Source organism: Rhinoraja longicauda, chromosome 27, assembly GCF_053455715.1.
Source record: "Rhinoraja longicauda isolate Sanriku21f chromosome 27, sRhiLon1.1, whole genome shotgun sequence".
In the NCBI taxonomy this organism is placed as follows: Eukaryota; Metazoa; Chordata; class Chondrichthyes; order Rajiformes; family Arhynchobatidae; genus Rhinoraja; species Rhinoraja longicauda.
Genome location: NC_135979.1, coordinates 1,797,817 through 1,820,721, shown reverse-complemented (window position 1 = coordinate 1,820,721; position 22,905 = coordinate 1,797,817). Strand labels below are relative to the sequence as shown.

At 48.6% G+C, this 22,905-nt stretch overlaps 1 protein-coding gene across 1 annotated transcript in view; it reads left to right on the top strand.

Annotated features, from left to right (window-relative positions):
• LOC144606936 (forkhead box protein O3-like) overlaps nucleotides 1-22,401 on the top strand; it is a 122,042-nt gene extending 99,641 nt beyond the window's left edge. Inside the window, exon 3 of the mRNA XM_078423461.1 lies at nucleotides 17,294-22,401. Coding sequence (XP_078279587.1) covers nucleotides 17,294-18,685 — 1,392 coding nt within the window. The 3' untranslated portion in view covers nucleotides 18,686-22,401. The remainder of the gene's footprint in view (nucleotides 1-17,293) is intronic.
• The last annotated feature ends 504 nt before the right edge of the window (nucleotides 22,402-22,905 follow it).

The following is a 22,905-nucleotide window of genomic DNA, read 5'->3' as shown; positions in this document are numbered from 1 at the left end:
GGGGTACTTATTCCGGTGGTGATCAGCCATGATCATATTGAATGGCGGTGCTGGCTCGAAGGGCCGAATGGCCTCCTCCTGCATCCATATCTATGTATGTTTCTAGTTATGTAAAGGGGGGGAACCAAGCTGATATCTAGAATACAAGAAACTCATCCACATACAACATGCCCGGCACGATGGTGCAGCGGGTAGAGCTGTTGTCTCACAGCGCCAGAGACCCGGGTTCCATCCTGACCTCGGGTGCTGTCTGTGTGGGGTTTGCAATTTCCCCGTGACCACGTGGGTTTACTCCAGGTGCTCCGGCTTCCTCCCACATCCCCAAAGACGTGCTGGTTTGTAGGTTAATTGGCCCTTTACATGAGTTGCCGTTTATAGGCAGTGAATGAGAGAGTGGGATAACATCGTGCTAGTGTGAACGGGTGATCGATGATCGATGGACTCGGTGGGCCGAAGGGCCTGTTCTTATGCTGTAACTCTCAACTAAACTAGTTCAGGAGTATAAGGAGTAGAATTGGGACATTCGTCCCATCAAGTCTACTCCGCCATTCAATCATGGCTGATCTATCTCTCAATCTCAACCCCATTCTCCTGCCTTCTCCCCATAGCCCCTGACACCCGTACTAATCAAGAATCTGTCAATCTTTGCCTTAAAAATATCCACTGACTTGGCCTCCACAGCCTTCTGTGGCAATGAATTCCACAGGTTCACCACCCTCTGACTAAAGGAATTCCTCCTCATCTCCTTCTTAAAGATACATCCTTTTATTCTGAGGCTGTGCCCTCTGGTCCTAGACTCTCCCACTAGTGGACACATCCTCTCCACATCCACTCTATCCAGGCCGCTCACTATTCTGTACGTTTCAATGAGGTCCCATTGAATGAATACTTTATTGTCACAAGTGACAAGCCACAGTGAAATGTTTTGCTTGCGTACCTACGCTGTGCAAATAGTCACCCATAAAGGGCACTTACACAGTTTCTGCTAAAGTCAACATCCACTAGGGGTTGCCAACATCCTCACTCCCAAATACGGGACAAGGTGACGTCACCGTCCCGCGCCCCACGTGACCTCACCCAGCCAGCGGCCACGTGCTCCCGCTCCACCAATGGCGGCCGCCCGGGCCGGGAGGCGGGTTACTACGCAACCTCCGTTAGGCGAACACACTCCTAAACTGTCCCAACCGACAGCGGCCCATGGGCCTAATATGGGACAAGGGCGGTCCCGTACGGGACAAATAGACAATAGGTGCAGCAGTAGGCCATTCGGCCCTTCGAGCCAGCACCGCCATTCAATGTGATCATGGCTGATCATTCTCAATCAGTACCCCGTTCCTGCCTTCTCCCCATACCCCCTGACTCTGTTATCCTTAAGAGCTCTATCTAGCTCTCTCTTGAATGCATTCAGAGAATTGGCCTCCACTGGCTTCTGAGGCAGAGAATTCCACAGATTCACAACTCTCTGACTGAAAAAGTTTTTCCTCATCTCAGTTCTAAATGGCCTACCCCTTATTCTTAAACTGTGGCCCCTTGTTCTGGACTCCCCCAACATTGGGAACATGTTTCCTGCCTCTAACGTGTCCAACCCCTTAATAATCTTATACGTTTCGATAAGATCCCCTCTCATCCTTCTAAATTCCAGTGTATACAAGCCTAGTCGCTCCAGTCTTTCAACATATGATAGTCCCGCCATTCCGGGAATTAACCTAGTAAACCTACGCTGCACGCCCTCAATAGCAAGAATATCCTTCCTCAAAATTGGAGATCAAAACTGCACACAGTACTCCAGGTGCGGTCTCACTAGGGCCCTGTACAATTGCACACAGTACTCCAGGTGCGGTCTCACTAGGGCCCTGTACAGCTGCAGAAGGACCTCTTTGCTCCTATACTCAACTCCTCTTGTTATGAAGGCCAACATTCCATTGGCTTTCTTCACTGCCTGCTGTACCTGCATGCTTCCTTTCAGTGACTGATGCACTAGGACACCCAGATCTCGTTGTATGTCCCCTTTTCCTAACTTGACACCATTGACCAATCCAATTTTGCCCAAAATACGGGATGTCCCGGCTAATACGGGACAGTTGGCAACCCTAGTGAGAACGGTCCTTGATTATCTTGGCTGCTTTCTCAAACATACAACAGTACATAGAAGTCTGTGCCAAACATCATGATAAGTTGGTGCCCTGTTTACACAATGTCACCACTTCCCACCACAACAAAAATAATGCCGGGAGGATCTGTGCATCTCTGGTAAGGGTAGATATTATTTATATTCAGCTGAGAAGAGTGAAACTCAGGAGAGAAAGTGTGATGAAACAAAAGTAACAAGACTCTGGATATTTTTGTGGCAAGTTTTCGAAAGATAAAATATTCAAATTTCTGATGATCTCAGCAAGTATCCTGCAACCCATGAATTAGTTTCATAAATGTTTGTTGTGCTTTATACCTGTAGTATTGCCGTTCATAAGTTCATGTCCATAATTTCTAGGAGCAGAATTGCTGGCCACTTACTAAGTGATACATACTGTCTTATAATTTGTCGTGGGTGTGGGCTGGAACTGCAGATGCTGGTTTACACCGAAGATCGACACAAAAAGCTGGAGTAACTCAGCGGGTCAGGCAGCATCTCTGGAGAGAAGGAATGGGTGACGTTTCAGTTCGAGACCCTTCCTCAGACTTTGGCTCCAGGCATTCCAGAAGACAGTATGTGACTACCACGTGTAGAAAGGAACTGCAGGATAGCCTACTCCGCCATTCAATCATGGCCGATCTATCTCTCCCTCCTAACCCCATTCTCCTGCCTTCTCCCCGTAACCCCTGACACCCGCACTGACCAACAATCTGTCAATACATTCTTCAATACATTCAATACATACAAACTTCAATACATTCAAAACTCCGCTGCCCGTCTACTCACCCACACCCCGATCCGTGACCATATCACCCCCGTCCTTTACAAACTCCACTGGCTCCCCATCCCCCAGAGAATCCAGTACAAAATCCTCCTCATGACCTACAAAGCCCTCCATAACCTGGCCGCATCCTACCTGACCGACCTCCTCCACAGGCACACTCCCACCTGCACCCTCCGCTCTGCTGCTGCCAATCTCCTATCCCCCCCCATCCGGACCAAACTCAGATCCTGGGGGGACAGGGCTTTCTCCATTGCTGCTCCCACCCTATGGAACTCACTACCCCAAACCGTCAGAGACTCCTCCTCACTCACCACATTCAAAACATCACTGAAGTCTCACCTGTTCAGTACTGCCTTCAACCACTGAAGGTCACCTCACCTTCTGTCTCCTTTCTCTGTTCGTTTACTTATTTATCTATTTATTCAGTTCCCAATGTTCTCTAAATCCCTGTAAAGCGTCTTTGAGTATATGAAAAGTGCTATATAAATGTAATGCATTATTATTATTATTATTATTATTCAATCATGGCCAATCTATCCCTCCTAACCCCATTCTCCTGCCTTCTCCCCGTAACCCCTGACACCCGCACTGACCAACAATCTGTCAATACCCGCCTTAAAAACACCCAATGTCTCGGTCTTGACCACTGGACTGACGATACACAGAGGAGCGACACACGAGAGGATGCTGATGGTGCATCGGAAGTGAAAAGAACAATTGCTGGATGTGATCTGGAGCAGAAACTAGCAGAGGCAATGAATGTGGTGGGATTGGCAGGGATTGGCACAGAGAGGCATTCCTCCAGGTGAGGGAGTCTAAGATGGTGGACCATAGACAGGCTCACCACACGTAGAGTTATGAAGTCATGCAGCATTGAAACAGGCCATTCAGCCCAACCTGCCCACACCAACCAACATGCCCCTTCTACACTCTTCCCACCTGTCTGCGTTTGGCCCATATCCCTCTAAACTTGCCCTATCCATGTACCTGTCTAAATGTTTCTTAATAATAATAATAATAATAATATATTTATTTTATATAGCGCCTTATCACATGCTCAAAGCGCTTTACAAATACAATTAACATAGAAACAAACAGACAAACTATCCTGACGGAAAAGCGGCGAATACTCAACGCCAGCGTTCCTTTTTACCCCACTGCTATAAAGGCACTAAATGTAGCCGCCAAGGAACGCAGGGGCGATACATAATAAGAGACTGTGAAATCGACAGAAGGATGTAGGGTTGGGTGTTTATGCGTGCTATTTTCATGATATTTATTTTAGTTGTTTATCTTTTTTAAAATATTTTACCTTGTATGTATCGTTAGCTTTTAGAAATGTTTGAATGGTGCACTGACTGGCTGACATTTTACAATTTCGTTGTACATGGCTCATGTTACAATGACAATAAAGGAACTATTCTATTCTATTCTATTCTCTTACGTCAGGGTCCGGCAGCAGACATCAAAAAGCACAAGACACACAGATACAATTTTTTACACAAAACAGCCATCACAGTGATTGCTCTAGGCACACCCTCACTGTGATGGAAGGCAACGTCTTATCTCCTCCTCATTCTTCTCCCGTGGCGCCACGAGGCGATCGAGGCTCCCAACCCCTTGAAGCCCCCACCGGGCGATGGAAAGTCCCAGGGCCGAGCCGAGCAGGCCGATGAAAGTCCTGAGCCCCCACCGGGCGATGGAAAGTGCTGCGGCCGAGCCACGCAGGGTGATGAAGGGCCTGCGGGCGGGTTGATCGTACCTCGCGCTTCGGGGCGGTCGAAGCTGCTACGGCTGGAGCTCCCAAAAGCCGGTCGCCAGCCAGGGACCTGCGAGCTCCCGATGTTGCGGTCTGCAGGGCCCAAGGCCGAAGCCTCCGAGATGGTAAGTCCAGGCCCTGCGACCGGAGTCTTCGAGGTCGATCCCAGCTGGAGGCCGCCGACTCCACGATGTTAGGCCGTAGCGCGAACGGAGATACGACACGGTAAAGGTCGCATCTCCGTTGAGGAGGAGATTTAAAAAAAGGTTTCCCCCAACCCCCCCACCACCCCCCTACATACACAGAATTAAAAATAAAACAAAACGTACATTTAACATCGACAATGACAAAACAAACACACAAAAAAAACGGAGAGATTGCCGGTGAGCCGCAGCTGCAGAACACAGCCACGCCCCTCTTAAATGTTATGATAGTCCCAGCCCCAACTACCTCCTCCGGCAGCTCGTTCTATTCACCCATCACCCTTTGTGTAAAAAGGTTACCCCTCAGGCTCCTATTAAATCTTTTCCCCCCTTAAACCTCTGTCCTCTGGTCCTCAATCCCCCAAATCTGGACACAGATAATTTGTCCCATCGTTGGGGAATTGAGAACCGGAGGGCATGGGTTTGAGGTGAGCAAGGTTTAAATGGAACCTGAGGGGCAACCTTTTCCACACAGAGGGTGGCGGGTGTATGGGACGGGTTAGAAACATAGAAACATAGAAAATAGGTGCAGGAGTAGGCCATTCGGCCCTTCGAGCCTGTACGCACCGCCGTTCAATATGATCAGAGGAAATGGTTGAGGCAGGGACTATAACAATATTTAAAAGACATTTGGACAGGTACATGGATAGGAATGGTTTAGAGGGATGTGGACCAAACGTGGACAGATGAATGAGCTCAGGAAACAGATTGGCCAGCATGGATGACTTGGGCTGAAGGGCCTTTTTCCATACCAGGCGACTCTACCACTCTACAGTAGGGGCATAATCACAGAATAAGGCGTTGTCCATTTGAACATAGACGTGTTATGGGGACTTCCTCTCTCTGAGGGTCGTGAATCTTTGGAATCTTCGGCCAGCCAGGTGTGGAGTTGGCAGCCATTGGGTTTATCCGTGGTGAACTGGGCAGAGGTGGGGTTGGAGATCAGGTGTGTGGGGGGGGACAGGTAGGAATGTTTTACTAAGCCTCCTTTCATGAAGAGTGGGCACCAGGAGACCAAGTGATCAACAACCACCATGTCCTCATCGTGAATGACTTGCCTTTGACAAAAAAAAGACACAAAGTTCGAAAGTTCATAAGTGATAGGATCAGAATTAGGCCATTCGGCCCATCAAGGGTGGCCTTGGTGGCGCAGCGGTAGAGTTGCTGCCTTTCAGCGCTTGTAGCGCTTGCAGCGCCCGAGACCCGGGTTCGATCCTGACTACGGGCGCTGTCTGTACGGAGTTTGTACGTTCTCCCCGTGACCTGCGTGGGTTTTCTCTGAGATCTTCGGTTTCCTCCCACACTCCAAAGACGTGCGGGTTTGTAGGTAAATTGGCTTGGTGTAAGTGTCAAATTGTCCCTAGTGTGTGTAGGATAGTGTTAATATACAGGGATCGCTGGTCGGCGCGGACCCGATGGGCCGAAGGGCCTGTTCCCGCGCTGTATCTCTAAAACTAAAGATAAAACGAGTCTACTCTGCCATTCAGTCATGGCCGATCTATCTCTCCCCCTCAACCCCATTCTCCTGCCTTCTCCCCGTAACCCCTGACACCCGTACTGATCAAGAATCTGTCAATCTCTGCCCAGAAAATGTCCATTGACTTGGCCTCCACAGCCGTCTGTGCCTATTTAGTTTAGTTTAGTTTAGAGATACAGTGCGGAAACAGGCCCTTCGGCCCACCGGACAAAACCCACGCAGGTCACGGGGAGAACGTACAAACTCCGTACAGACAGCGCCCGTAGTCGGGATGGAACCCGGGTCTCTGGCGCTGCATTCGCTGTAAGGCAAAAACTCTACCGCTGCGCCACCGTGACCGCCCTTCTTTGACGGTGTGCTGGCAGGGGCATTGTGGCTGCTCACTGAGGCGAACGCCAACCTTTGGAAAGTTCTAAAAATGTTCATTAAGATACCGTGGTCAAATTGCAGGGAGGAGTCGGTTCTGCTGATGTGGGCCAATCGACATTACAGTGGGATTCCCCTGGAATGTTTGCCTGTTTTACCTGATCACAGCTTCTGGCAAATCTGTCGCTGGCCGGAGTTCAACGGTTGTGAACAAAGATTGTGATGCCGTTACTAGAGGAGGGGAGAATTCCCCCATGCAGAGTCTTGGTTGCACGTTACATAGAAACATAGAAAATAGGTGCAGGAGTAGGCCATTCGGCCCTTCGTGCCTGCACCGCCACTCAATATGATCATGGCTGATCATCCAGCTCAGTAACCTGTACCTGCCTTCTCTCCATACCCCCTGATCCCTTTAGCCACAAGGGCCACATCTAACTCCCTCTTAAATATAGCCAATGAACTGGCAGAGAACTACCTTCTGTGGCAGAGAATTCCACAGATTCACCACTCTCTGTGTGAAAAAAACCGTTCTCATCTCGGTCCTAAAAGACTTCCCCCTTATCCTTAAACTGTGACCACTTGTTCTGGACTTCCCCAACATCGGGAACAATCTTCCTGCATCTAGCCTGTCCAACCCCTTAAGAATTTTGTAAGTTTCTATAAGCCTGGACCAGCCTCCTGCTCCATCTGAATCTGAATCTGAATTGCCTTTATTGTCATTCAAAATGAACTGAACGAAAATCATTTGCCACGCAGCCACGACAGTACAGAGTAAAAGACACAAGACACACAATTTTTTTTTTTTTTTTTTTTTTTTTTTTTTTTTTTTAATTTTTATTGGAGATAGGCACATAACCTGTTTACATCTTTACAGTCATACATTTTTAAATTGATAATATTGTCAATTATTATTATATTGTCTCCAATACCTTTTGCCCCTTTTTTTTTTTTAAACAAAATAGAACTAAAGAAATAGATGAAGTAAAGAAAGAAAAGAGAGAGAAGAAAAATAAAAACAAAAACAAATTAAAAAAAAAAAAAAAAAAAAAATAAGGAAAAAGTTAGTTAAAGAAGAATGGAAAAATTTATTAAAATAACAAAAACTTCATTCGAGATATATTCGTACATTTCAAAGTATAGCATTTCATCCATTCTTTAGTCCGAGTGCTAGTCAGGTTCCTGTGCTGAACTATTCTGACCCTTTAAGTAATCAATAAAAGGAGACCATATTCCAATGAATAATTCCTGTTTGTCCAACAGGGAAAATCTGATTCTTTCCACGTTTAAGGTCTCCGTCATTTCTATAATCCACATTTTGATTGTGGGGGCCGTAGTGCCTTTCCAAAATTTTAGAATTAATTTTTTTCCTGTTATTAAACTATAATCAATAAAGTTTCTTTGTGTTGTTCTAAATGTTTGATTTAATTCTAATATTCCGAGTATAATTAATTTTGGATCTGGGTCCAATTGTGTGCTGGTTACTTTAGATATTATGCTAAAAATATTTACCCAGAATTTTTTAATTTTTATACAGTTTGCAAACATATGAAATAATGTAGCTTCTAAATGTTGACATTTATCACATTTAGGTGAGATATGTTGGAAAATTTTATGTAGTTTTGTTTTTGAATAGTGTAACCTATGTATTACTTTAAATTGTATTAGAGAATGTCTGGCGTTTAGTGAACACTGATGTATTTGTTGCAAACTTTCTTCCCAAGTATCTTTCGTTATTACTTGGTTTAATTCTTTTTCCCATTTTTGTCTGTATAAGTCCGTGGAGGGAATGTCACTGTCTAATAAGATATTATATATATAAGATATTAATTTTTCTGTATTAGGATGTTTGTTCCAACATTCATCAAGAATTTCTGAATTTCTAATTCGAAAATTTTGGGAGTTCGATTTTACATAATCTCTAAGTTGAAGATATCTGAAATAATCATTTCCACGAAGACCATAAGTCTGTTGCAACTCCTGAAATGTCAGAAAGGTGCCTTCCTTATAAAGTTGTCCCATATTTTTAATTCCATAATCCTTCCATTGTGTAAAACCCCCGTCTACCCATGAAGGCTTAAACAAAGGATTATTCACAATTGGAAGAAAAAGTGATAAATTATCTAATTTTAATGTCTTTTTTAATTGTTTCCAAAGACACACAATTTTAACACAAACATCCATCACAGTGACTCCTCCAGACACCCCCTCACTGTGATGGAAGGCAAGAAAATGTCTGCATCTCTGCATTCTTTTAGCATTATCGTTTCCCAATCTGCCCAGAGAATTCCTGGACAACCAACCAGGAACAAACGGGAAGGAGAACCACTTGCGGAACAGATAAGAAGTACTGTCTTATAAATTGTGTAGGAAGGAACTGCAGATGCTGCTTTACACCGAAGATAGAAGATTTCCTTCTCTCCAAAACGCTGGAGTAACTCAGCGGGACAAGCAGCATCACTGGAGGGAAGGAATGGGTGACGTTTCGGGTCGGGACCCTTCTGCAGACTTTGGCTAAAGCCATTATGTCACTATCATGTGTAGAAAGAAACTGCAGAATAGTTTGTTTAGAGATGCAGCGCAGAAACAGGCCCTTCGTCCCTCCGAGTCCACACCGACCAGCGATCCCCACACATTAGCACTATCCTACACACGCTCCGGGCAATCTTACACTTATACCAAGCCAATCAGCCTGCAAATCTGCACGTCTTTGGAGTGTGAGGAAACCGAAGATCTCAGGGGAAAACCCATGCAGGTCACGGGGAGAACGTACAAACTCCGTACCGTAGTCAGGATGGAACCTGGGTCTCTGGCGCTGTGAGGCAGCAACTCTACCTCTGCGCCACCATGCTATTTGTAGTGTAGTGCTGGCCACAGTCATTCCTGAAGCAAATATGTGAGGATCATGTGTAGAAATGAACTGCAGATGCTGGTTTATCGTGAAGACATTTCGGGTCGGAAACCTTCTTCAGCCAAATCCTTGTCTGCTAAGTTGTGGCAATGATTGCAGCAGTTAGTACTGATGACCCACACATCCATTTCATTTAATTACCCACTGCACCCTCAGCGCACCTGTGCGTTCATAAGGTCACAAGTGATAGCAGCAGAATTAGGCCATTCGGCCCATCAGGACTACTCCACCATCCAATCGTGGCTGATCTATCTCTCCCTCCTAGCCCCATTCTCCTGCCTTCTCCCCGTAACCCCTGACACCCGCACTGACCAAGAATCTGTCTGTCTCTGCCTTGAATATATCCACTGACTTGTGGCCTCCACAGCCTTCGGTGGCAAAGAATCCCACAGATTCACCACCCTCTGGCTGAAGAAGTTGAGTCAAAGCTCCAGGCTAACCTTGCATTTTGACGAGAACTCTTAATTATAACGCAGCGTTCAAGAGTTCAGAACTCTGACTTACTGCACCTTTAATTTTGGTGTCAGACACGTTGTGCTCCCTGCCGGTATAATTGGATTGCTCGGTTGACTGGTGTCATCAGGTGAAAGGATAATGTGTGGAGGAAGGGCTGGGATTGATGGCGACACGGTCGTTCTGAGATCAGGAGCCACGGTAACACATAATTACAGGGAACACTGCCTGCAACACATCAGCTGTGGCTGTTATGATGTAGTTTTTAATACCATCTCTTTGCCATCGTTGGCCATTGTGATGCTAATAGCAGTTGTGAGTCAGCGATGTGCTCCTCACTCTGAACTCTTCAACTCCCTCACCCAACTGTTCAACTGGAACACAGAGTCCTTGTTGGTCACGACTGACCACTGACGTCCAACCTTCCCATCGTCAAAGGATTTAGCACCTCGTCACTTCTTGTGGGCTGGCGTTAGTCACGGGTCAGTGGCTGCTATCCTGGCTCCTCGTGAGAAGATGGTGAATTCAAGTCCCCCTCCTGAGGATGGATGACTCAACTGGAGACCAAATGTCGACAAAATGTGTAGGAATGAACTGTAGATGCTGGTTTGTGCTGAAGATAGAGAAATGCAAATGCTGGAATAACTCAACGAGGTCAGGCAGCATCCCTGGTGAAAAGGAATAGGTGACGTTTCACGCCGTAACCTTGCAAAACCAGTATTTGACTAAATGTAGACACAAGGAACTGTAGATGCTGGTTTACCAAAAAGGACACAAAGTTAATATGTTAAAATTGCAGTAAACCAGCGGGAACATATTGTACGCAGAGGTCCTGTGATCAGCCCTGGTCACCACACTGCACCAAGTGTCAGGGCAGATGGTGGCAAGGGAGATTTACATGGAGAAAATAAGATACAGAGTGCTGGAGTAACTCAGCGGGTCAGGCAGCATCTGTGGAGAACATGGATAGGTGACGTCTCGGACTGAGGTGACATTTTGGGTCAGGACTGTTCTTCAGACTGAAGAAGAATCCTGGTCCCAAAACGTCACCTATCCATGTTCTCCACAGATGCTGCCTGACCCGCTGAGTTACTCCAGCATTTTGTGTCTGTCTGTCTAGCACCTTAGTTTAGTTCAGATTAGTTTAGTTTAGTTTGATTTTGTGGAAACAGGCCCACCGAGTCCGCACCGACCAGCGATCCCCGCACACTAACACTATCCTACACACTAGGGACAATTTACAATTTTTACCGAAGCCAATTAACCTACAAACCCGGACGTCTTTGGAGTGTGGGAGGAAACCAGAGCACCCGGAGAAAACCCACACGGTCACGGGTAGAACGTGCAAACTCCGTATAGACAGCGCCAGTAGTCAGGATGGAACCCGGGTCTCTGGCGCTGGGAAGGCAGCAGCTCTACCCGCTGCGCCACCGTTGTCTAGGATCTCTCGGTTTCTCTGTTCATCAACGTTCCTTAGTATGAATATTGATTTCTCTAACTTCAAGTAACCCAGGCATCCCCTCTCTCTCCATCCCTCCCCCTCCCAAGTCGCACCAGCTTCTCGTTCTCACCCATCAAACAGATAACAACAGCCTGTTTCCTTTATCATCGTTACTTCTTTGCGTATCTTTCATTCGTTGTTCTTTATCTCTCTACATCATCGTCTGTATCTCTCGTTTCCCTTATCCCTAACCATTCTGAAGAAGGGTCTCAGCCCGAAACGTCACCCATTCCTTCTCTCCAGAGATGCTGCCTGTCCCGCTGAGTTACTCCAGCATTTTATGTCTGTCTTCATATTTAATCATGTACTGTATTTGTCCTTTGCCTGGTTGACTTTCCAAAATGAACCACCTCACATCTTTGGGATTAATTTAGTTTAGTTTTAGAGACACTGGGCAGAAACAGGCCCTTTGGCCCATCGAGCCCTCACTGCCACACATTCACTTTATCCTACCCACACTAGGGATAATTCCCAATGTCCAGATTACATTTTCAGATGGTCTGCAGCGTGCAGTAATGCAAACATAAACGTCTCTGTCCTCGATGGGGGAAGAATATGATCGTTTTGTTGACACGCGATCTTTGACATCCATCAAATAGATGTCAAAGATCACGTGTCAGTCTTTTAAAGAGGAGATGGGGATATTGGATATCGTGGCAAATATCTATTCCTCAAACAACACCACTGAAATAGATCACCTGGGCAGCACCTAATTGTAGATTGTAGATTGTAGATTCACTCTGCACAAGTCACAATGATGTTACAGTGTGGAAACAGGCCCTTCGACCCACCTTGCCCACGCTGACCAGCACGCTCCATCTACACTAGTCCCACCTGCCTGCGTTTGGCCCACACCCCCCTAAAGCCCCAGGCACGGTAAGGCAGCAACTCTACCATTGCACCACCCATTGTGCCGCCCCTAGACAGTTTGCGTGGCACACTGCAGCGATGACCTGGTGGAAACGTCCAGGGTGGGTCGGAAGGAACTGCAGATGCTGGTTAAATCCGAGGATCAACCGAAGTTTAAACCAAAGATTTTATCTCCGTTTGCTTTGTTGTTACCTTCTCCGAACTAACAATGATCTATTCGACATTGTCCTTGACCTCCATCCCCTTTGATGTCTCGTTCTCACACCTTACACTTCCTTACCTCTGTATCTAAGTTCTAGGAGCAGAATTACTAGCCATAAGTGCGATCCCGTACGGGACAAACCAATTGCGCCCAAAATACGGGATGTCCCGGCTAATACGGGACAGTTGGCAACCCTAGTGTCCAATGCAGTGGGCCGAAGGGCCTCTTTCCATGCTGTATGTCTAAAGTCTAAAGTCTCCAGGACCTTTCAGAAGCCTGATAACAGAGGGGAAGAAGGTGTTCCTGAGTCTGGTGGTCCGCGCTTTCAAGCTTCTGTACCTTCTGCTGGAAGGCTCTCGACCTGAAACATCGCCCATTCCTTCTCTCCAGAGACGCTGCCTGACCCGCTGAGTTACTCCAGCGCTTTGTGTCTATCTGCGGTGTAAACCAGCACCTGCAGTTCCTTCTCACACACTACAAATTACGAGACAGTGCGTTTCACTTAGTAAGTGGCTAGTAATTCTGCTCCTAGAACTTATGAACATGAACTTATGAGTGACAATGATAATCATACTGCAGGTTTAAAGCACAACAAACATTTATGCAAGTAATTCATAGGTTACTCCAGCACTTTGTGTCTTTGGCCAGGGTCTGAGTTTAGCAGTGCCGCCCGAAATCGGAAAGGCACAGATGGACGTTGTTGTAAGTGGGCAAATGTGGGTACAAGATCGTGGGCAAAATGGTCAGTACGGACTCGATGGGCGAAGGGTCTGTTTCAGTGCCAGTTCAATCCCTTCGACTCTCCAATGGCTCCAATCTCAAATCGGTCAGGAATTCCTGACCATCCCCCCCCCCCCCCCACCCTCCCATCTGATCTCTCTGCTTTCCAATGACTGTACAATGGAGAAGAAGGTTCTCGACCCAAAACGTCACCCGTTCCTTCTCTCCAGAGATGCTGCCTGTCCCGCTGAGTTACTCTGGCATTTTGTGCCTGTCTTCGGACTGCACAATGGAACCCTGGGCTTAACAATAAAAAAAACCTCTCTATCGCTGCCAGATGGGAACTGGAACAAAGGTCACAAACAAGAGGAAATTTAGAAACCACCTCCGCAAACTCACTCACACACACACACACACACACGCGGGCTTAGATAACTAGGAACTTCGTGGGGGGGTGGAGTTCTTGAAAGAAAATAAAAGTTTTTTTTCAGTCTGGAATTGGTCCGATGCCTAATGTTCTTTAGAAGTAAAGGCACAAAAGATTCTTGAATTAGTAGTTTAATGGAGAGATTTCTTTTCTTCGAATTAAGAAAGGCTTGCGTTGTTATTGCAGAGTTTAGAACGCATGCAAAGTGATAAAAAATATTTAATCGGAATCTGAGGGATAACTTTTTCGCAAAGGGTGGTGGGTGTATGGAACGAGCTGCTGGGGGAGGTAGTTAAGGCAGGGACTATCGCATCATTTAAGAAACATTTAGACAGGTACAGGGATAGGACAGGTTTGGAGGGATGTGGACCAAACGCAGGCAGGTGGGACTAGTGTAGGTGGGACATGTTGGTCGGTGTGTGGACAAGTTGGGCCGAATGGCCTGTTTCCACGCTGTACCACTCTGTGACTCTACAAAGCTAGGTGGCTAACTCCATCCAGTTCCTGTATCTTATGCCTTGTCCAATATATTCTGTGCCTGTTTTATTGTGAAGATTATGACCAAGATGGCTTTACATCTATCATGTAACGTTGTGTACATGCAGGATACCGATATGATATTCCAGTCAGCAGGCTACCTCCCTCTCCCCCTCCCTCTCCCCCTCCCCCTCCCCCACCCCCTCCCCCCCTCCCCCCTCCCCTTCCCCCCTTCCCCCTCCCCCCTTCCCCCTCCCCCCCTCCCCCTCTCATATTACTGATGAACCAGGCTTAGTCAAGGCTGCAGATTGATTTCAGCAGGTAGAGCTACAACATTGGGTGGAGTGCCAGATAACAGACGTTGGAGATGGATGTTACGTAACCCCACATCAGGCCATTAGATCATTGTGACCAGTAGCAGCATCCAGAGTGCTAAGAGCGGCACGGTGGCGCAGCAGTAGAGTTGCTGCCTTACAGGGTTTGCAGCGCCGGACACCCAGGTTCCATCCCGACTACGGGCGCCGTCTGTACGGAGTTTGTACGTTCTCCCCGTGACCTGCGTGGGTTTTCTCTGAGATCTTCGGCTTCCTCCCACACTCCAAAGACGTACAGGTTTGTAGGTTAATTGGCTTGTTATAAGTGTAAATTGTCCCTAGTGTGCGTAGGGTAGCGTTAATGTGCGGGGATTGATGGTCAGCACGGACTCGGTGGGCCGAAGGGCCTGTTTCTGCACTGTATCTCTACACTAAACTAAACTCTGAGCTGAGCCGGTGGTGAGGCTTTGAGCGAACATTTCACCGCAAGGATCAAAGACTTTAGACTTGACACTTTAGTGACACAGCATGGAAACAGGCCCTTCGGCCCACCGAGTCCGTGCCGACCACCTATCACTAGGAACAATTTACAATTTTTTTAACCACAGCCAATTAACCTACAAACCTGCACAGCTTTGGAGTGTGGTAGGAAACCCACGCAGGTCACGGGGAGAAGGTGCAAACTCCATACAGACAGCACCCGTGGTCAGGATGGAACCCGGGTCTCCGGCGCTGTGAGGCAGCAGCTCTACCCGCTGCACCACATTAGTTCAATGGTCCTTTTATTGTTACATGTGTGAAGTGCTAACACAGTGAAACACTTTATCTTACAAACAGTCCAGTAGAGTATTGCCATACTCCTGATCCTTGGTTATTGATATAGTCTACTGAAGCCACATACAAGAGCTGCCATCAGCAGTGGTACCTAGACAATAGACAATAGGTGCAGGAGGAGGCCATTCGGCCCTTTGACCCAGCACCGCCATTCAATATGATCATGGCCGATCATTCTCAATCAGTACCCCGTTCCTGCCTTCTCCCCATACCCCCTGACTCCGCTATCCTTAAGAGCTCTATCTAGCTCTCTCTTGAATGCATTCAGAGAATTGGCCTCCACTGCCTTCTGAGGCAGAGAATTCCACAGATTCACAACTCTCTGACTGAAAAAGTTTTTCCTCATCTCCGTTCTAAACGGCCTACCCCTTATTCTTAAACTGTGGCCCCTTGTTCTGGACTCCCCCAACATTGGGAACATGTTTCCTGCCTTTAACGTGTCCAACCCCTTAATAATCTTATACGTTTCGATAAGATCCCCTCTCATCCTTCTAAATTCCAGTGTGTACAAGCCTGTAGTGCAAGATAAAGTCCAGTAAAGTCATAAGGAATAGGAGTAGAATTAGGCCATTCAGCCCATCAAGTCTACTCCGACATTTAATCATGGCTGATCTATCTCTCCCTCCTAACCCCATTCTCCTGTCTTCTCCCCGTAACCCCTCAAGATTTCAGATCAATTTAATGTCACATGTACCAGTGAAATTTGAGTTACTTGACACCCATACTGAACAAGAATCTATCTATCTCTGCCTCTGTCTGATCAGTGGTTGTCCGCGGGTCTCCAGTGGGGTGGGTGGTAGTCGGGGACTGCTCGCGGTGTGTGGTGAACGCTGGTGTGGTGTGTGGTGAACGCTGGTGTGTTGTGTGGTGAACGCTGGTGTGTTGTGTGGTGAACGCTGGTGTGTTGTGTGGTGAACGCTGGTGTGTTGTGTGGTGAACGCTGGTGTGGTGAACGCTGCTGTGATGTGTGGTGATCGCTGGTGTGGTGTGTGGTGAACGCTGGTGTGATGTATGGTGATCGCCGGTGTGTTGTGTGGTGAACGCTGGTGTGATGTGTGGTGAACGCTGGTGTGGTGTGTGGTGAACGCTGGTGTGATGTGTGGTGAACGCTGGTGTGATGTACGGTGATCGCTGGTGTGTTGTGTGGTGAACGCTGGTGTGGTGTGTGGTGAACGCTGGTGTGGTGTGTGGTGAACGCTGGTGTGTTGTGTGGTGAACGCTGGTGTGTTGTGTGGTGAACGCTGGTGTGATGTACGGTGATCGCTGGTGTGTTGTGTGGTGAACGCTGGTGTGGTGTGTGGTGAACGCTGGTGTGATGTGTGGTGAACGCTGGTGTGATGTACGGTGATCGCTGGTTTGTTGTGTGGTGAACGCTGGTGTGGTGTGTGGTGAACGCTGGTGTGATGTACGGTGATCGCTGGTGTGTTGTGTGGTGAACGCTGGTGTGGTGTGTGATGAACGCTGGTGTGGTGTGTGGTGAACGCTGGTGTGGTGTGTGGTGAACGCTGGTGTGATGTACGGTGATCGCTGGTTTGTTGTGTGGTGAACGCTGGTGTGGTGTGTGGTGAACGCTGGTGTGGTGTGTGGTGAACGCTGGTGTGATGTACGGTGATCGCTGGTGTGTTGTGTGGTGAACGCTGGTGTGGTGTGTGATGAACGCTGGTGTGGTGTGTGGTGAACGCTGGTGTGTTGTGTGGTGAACGCTGGTGTGGTGTGTGATGAACGCTGGTGTGGTGTGTGGTGAACGCTGGTGTGGTGTGTGGTGAACGCTGGTGTGGTGTGTGGTGAACGCTGGTGTGTTGTGCGAGTCTGTGCCGACCTTGTTCCCGGTCTCACTCGGCATTTTCCTTTGTGTCTGTGGTTCCAGAACTCGATCCGGCACAACCTGTCGCTGCACAGCCGATTCATCCGGATGCAGAACGAGGGGACGGGCAAGAGCTCGTGGTGGATGCTCAACCCGGACGGGGCCAAGAGTGGCAAGTCCCCGCGGAGGCGGGCGGCCTCCATGGACAACAGCAGCACCACCAAGTTCCTGAAGAGCAAGCGGGGGGCGAGCAAGAAGAAGGCCAGCCTGCAGACCGGGCCGGAGGCCAACGAGGGCAGCCCCTCGTCCCAGCTCACCAAGTGGTCGGGCAGCCCCGCCTCGCACGCCGGCGACGAGTTTGACGCTTGGACCGAGTTCCGGTCGCGGGCCAACTCTGCGGGCAGCACACTGAGCGGCAGGCTGTCGCCCATCATGGCCAACACGGAGTTGGGCGAGCTGGAGGACGATGAGGAGACCCCCTCGTCTCCACTCCTCTACCCCAGCCCCTCCAGCGCCCTGTCCCCCTCCTCCATGGCTCCTCGCCCCTGCCTGACCGAGCTGCCCCGGCTGGCTGACATGGCCGGTACCATCAACCTGAACGAGGCGCTGACCGAGAACCTTCTGGAAGAGCTGCAGGACAAGTACGCCATGAGCCCGGCCCAGCACGTGTCCGCGCCCTGCCTGCGCTCACGCAGCTCCAGCTTCTCCTTCGGTTCCAAGTGCCCGTCGGCAGGCGTCTACAGCGGGCCCCTGTACAGCCCGGCGGCCATCACGTTGCTGCGCCACTCCCCCATGCAGACTATCCAGGAGAACAAGCAGGTCACCTTCTCCACCATCAACCACTACGGTAACCGCATGCTGCAGGACCTGCTGACCCCCGAGTCCCTGCGGCACAAGGAGGTGATGATGAGCCAGTGCGACCCGCTGATGCCCCAGGCCGGCACGGCCCACAGACACGCGGTGATGTGTAGCGACGCCTCGCTCTCGCCCTTCAACGCCCAGTCGCCGCGCTTGATCAACGGTGACCCGTTCCACCGCCCGGCGCCGCCGCCGCCCAGCGCCACCCTCAGCAACGGTGCCTTATCCAGCAACGCCGGCCACATGCACAACATGCACTCCGCCATGGCTCACCACATCCACTCGCTGGCCGGACACGGCCTGGTGCCGATGGACGGCGCGGACTCGCGGCTGGCGCACTGCCACGCGGCGCACCACCACCTCGCCGCTGCCTCCGCCGCCGCCGGCCACGACAGGTTCCCGGCTGACCTGGACTTGGACATGTTCCACGGCAGCCTGGACTGCGATGTGGAGTCCATCATCCTCAACGAGTTCATGGACAACGAAGAGCTGGACTTCAACTTCGACTGTGCCTTGCCCGCCCAGAACATTGGCATTAACATGGTCTCCCACCCCACCGCCCCACATACCAGCAGCCAGACATGGGTGCCCGGCTGACACCCCCACCCCCACCCACGGGTCTTCAGCGGCACGCGATGGAAGTTAGTCTCACAAACAAAAACTCCAAGATCAGACCAAATTAACACCTGGTTTCTTGAGTAACACGGTTTGTTGAAAACAGAGAGATGGCTCTTGGTTCCTCTGCCTTGTCGTGCAGTCGACACAGGGCTTGGCTGAGCAACACAACCTTGCCCTGTTTTGACTGCACGGCTAAGGTAGAGGAACCAAAAGCCATCTCTCTGTTTTCAAGGTGTAGCAATTGATGTGAAATCATGTTCACCAGGCAGCAAATCTAAGGCTCCCTGAAATTCAGATTAGCGGTCGTAAACTCGTAAGTGACAGTTGTTTCGTAGGTGATAGGAGCAGAATTAGGCCATTCGGCCCATCAGGTCTACTCCGCCATTCAATCAGGGCTGATCTCTCTCTCCCTTCTAACCCCATTCTCCTGCCTTCTCCCCATAACCCCTGACACCCACGCTAATCAAGAAAGAGTCTCGGCACTAGCGATTTAGTCGGCGTGGCCTCTTCCATCTAAAGCAGATTCAAATAATGCCTGAAGTTAAAGCCTTAATCTAAGATTTCCGTACAAAGTGCTCCTTCTTAATAGCTCGGTATCTGGAGAAATCTGAGTTTCATCCTTAATATTTTAAATAAACAACAATGTGGGTGATAGGCTGGGGTTTCCTCATTTCCCTTTGTGCATTTCGTGACAAAGCTAAGTCAGTTAACATAGAAACATAGAAAATAGGTGCAGGAGGAGGCCATTTGGCCCTTCGAGCCAGCACTGCCATTCATTGTGATCATGGCTGATCATCCACAATCAATAACCTGTGCCTGCCTTCTCCCCATACCCCTTGATTCCACTAGCCCCGAGAGCTCTATCTAACTCTCATAAGATCAAAAATGATAGGAGCTGAATCAGGCCATTCAGCCCATCAAGTCTACTCTCCCATTCAATCATGGCTGATCTATCTCTCCCTCCTATCCCCATTCTCTTGCCTTCTCCCCATAACCCGTGACGACCTCTGACACACTTGTCCCCACATGGGGACAGTTCCCCTCCCGCCCTCTGACCTCCCGCCCTCTGACCTGCCCCCACCAATGGCTGAAGCCCTCTCTGTGTATTGACATCTTACTGATTCTTTACTTTAGACTTTAGAGACTTTAGAGCGTGGAAACAGGCCCTTCGGCCCACCCAATCCATGCCAACCAGCAGTCCCCCTCCCACACTCGCACTATCCTACACCCACTAGAGACAACTTTATAATTTCACCTAAGCCAATTAACCTACAAAACTGCACGTCTTTGGAGTGTGGAAGGAAACCTGAGCGCCTGGAGAAAACCCCCGCAGGCCACGAGGAGAACGTACAAACTCCATACAGACAGCACCCGCAGTCAGGATCGAACCCGGGTCCCTGGCGCTGTGAGGCAGCAACTCTACCGCTGCGCCACTGTGACATCACCTATGCATGTTCTCCACAGATGCTGCCTGACCCGCTGAGTTACTCCAGCACTCTGTGTCTTACTCACCACAGTGCCGCGCATTCCTCTTCACCTTTTGTACAGCTAACGCACCCGTACAGTGTCACCCTATTTAACTTTGGACAGAGGTGGCAAAGAAAATTAGAAAGTCTGAAGAAGGGTTCCAACCTGAAACGTCACCCATTCCTTCTCTCCACAGATGCTGCCTGACCCGCTGAGTTACTCCAGCACTCTGTGAAACGTCACCTATCCATGTTCTCCAGAGATGCTGCCTGACCCGCTGAGTTACTCCAGCACTCTGAGATATCACCCATCCATGTTCTCCACAGATGCTGCCTGACCCCCTAAGTTACTCCAGCACTCTGTGTCTATCTTCGGTAAAATTAGCAAAACTGTAGTTCGGGGATTTGACTAGTGAAATGTAGGTCTTCTCTCGTGAGGAACCTTAAATCACCAAGTGCCACGCGACCGAGCAAGAAACCAGAGTTATTTTGGTCTGGGTCAGAATAGGTTCTTACTCTGTCTTTGGGTTTCTCAAACCACAGTTGCATTAAAGTCACCAAAGCTTAATTTTATTTTTAATGAGTTTGTTTGTAACAACTGAAGACATTTTAATACACTCATGTATTCCTGGGATCTAGCACAAGCAAGGGTGAAACATGGCAGATGAGAGGGTTGTTGAGAGGGAAGGGATTACCCTTCACAGTAGAGTGATGAATGGTTGGGTTTCCAGAAGGCAAATGTCCTGCGTCTCAGAAGACTTTGATTGAAACAATCCTTGCCATTCAGCGGCCTGCACCTGTTGTAGGGCGGAACTGCAGATGCTGGTTTACACCGAAGACAGACAGAAAATGCTGGAGTAACTCAGCGGGACAAGCAGCACCTCTGGAGAGGAAGTTTCAGGTCGAGACCCTCTGGAGAGAAGGTTTCAGGTCGAGACCCTTCTTCAGACTGAGTGAAACATAGAAACATAGAAAATAGGTGCAGGAGTAGACCATTCGGCCCTTCGAGCCTGCACCGCCATTCAATATGATCATGGCTGATCGTCCAACTCAGTATCCCGTACCTGCCTTCTCTCCAAACCCCCTGATCCCTTTAGCCACAAGGGCCACATCTAACTCCCTCTTAAATATATCCAATGAACTGGCCTCAACTACCTGTGGCAGAGAATTCCACAGATTCACCACTCTGTGTGAAAAAAAACTTTCTCATCTCGGTCCTAAAAGACTTCCCCCTTATCCTTAAACTGTGACCCCTTGTTCTGGACTTCCCCAACATCGGGAATAATCTTCCTGCATATAGCCTGTCCAACCCCTTAAGAATTTTGTAAGTTTCTATAAGATCCCCCCTCAATTCCAGCGAGTACAAGCCGAGTCTATCCAATCTTTCTTCATATGAAAGTCCTGCCATCCCAGGAATCAATCTGGTGAACCTTCTCTGTACTCCCTCTATGGCAAGAATGTCTTTCCTCAGATTAGGAGACCAAAACTGTACGCAATACTCCAGGTGTGGTCTCACCAATGCCCTGTACAACTGCAGCAGAACCTCCCTGCTCCTATACCTCCCTGAGGAAGGGTCTCGACCCAAAACGTCACCTTTTCCTTCTCTCCGGAGATGCTGCCTGTCCCGCTGAGTTACTCCAGCATTTTGTGTCCGTCTTCACCGACATCTGTTCCGGTAACATAACTGTGTAATATTATTTTCTTTCATAGACAGGGAGCTTTACAATGCTTCGTATTCTTACAGCTTTGGCATTTATCGTTATTGTAAGCTACTTTGGTCAAAACAGTATTTATTTTATGGAGGGACATGACGAGCTTGATGATGTAGGTGTTCAGAGGTACAACCACAGCCTGGAACTTTAATTTATGTAGTGATTGGGGCATTATGTTGTGAGGATTTCTCTTGGGGTCTTGGCTCTGGCTAGCATGGATAGTCACCACGATAGTTGGAGTCAAACAACAGTGACCAGACATCCTTGGCCCAGAGTCAACTCTCCAAATATCTGAAACTTTCTCTGGAAAGTGCCATAAGTGATAGTTATATTTACAGTAAGTTGTGTATGTATTATTAACTTTCTTCATGTAAAGTGTATGCATAATTAAACCGGAGAAGCCCATTCTTCAGTGTACATAGCGATACTGTACTGTAACTCCACCATGTGTTTTTGGATGTTGATGTGATTAAGATTATAATTTCTTTTTATTTTTCAAATACAAAATAATATTGTACGGCAATGGAAACCCTTGGAGTTTCTGCAGTTTCTGCGTCATTTTGTTTGAAATTCTTGGACTTCAGAAGGTTCCAGAAGGGATTCCAGGTTAATCGACAGTTGTTTCGTAGGTGATAGGAGCAGAGTTAGGTCATTCGGCCCATCAAGTCTACTCCGCCATTCAATCGCGGCTGATCTATCTCTTCCTCCTAACCCCGTTCTCCTGCCTTCTCCCCGTGACCCCCTGACACCCGTTTCAATTATTATTGAGAGGTTTTTATATCAAACAGCGAGAGGCAGTCGGAAGAAGGGTCCCGACCCAAAACGTCACCATCTGTGTCTTCCACAGATGCTGCCTGACCCGCTGAGTTACTCCAGCACTCTGTGAAATGTCACCTATCCATGTTCTCCACAGATGCTGCCAGACCCGCTGAGTTACTCCAGCACTCTGTGAAACGTCACCTATCCATGTTCTCCACAGATGCTGCCTGACCCGCTGAGTTACTCCAGCACTCTGTGAAAC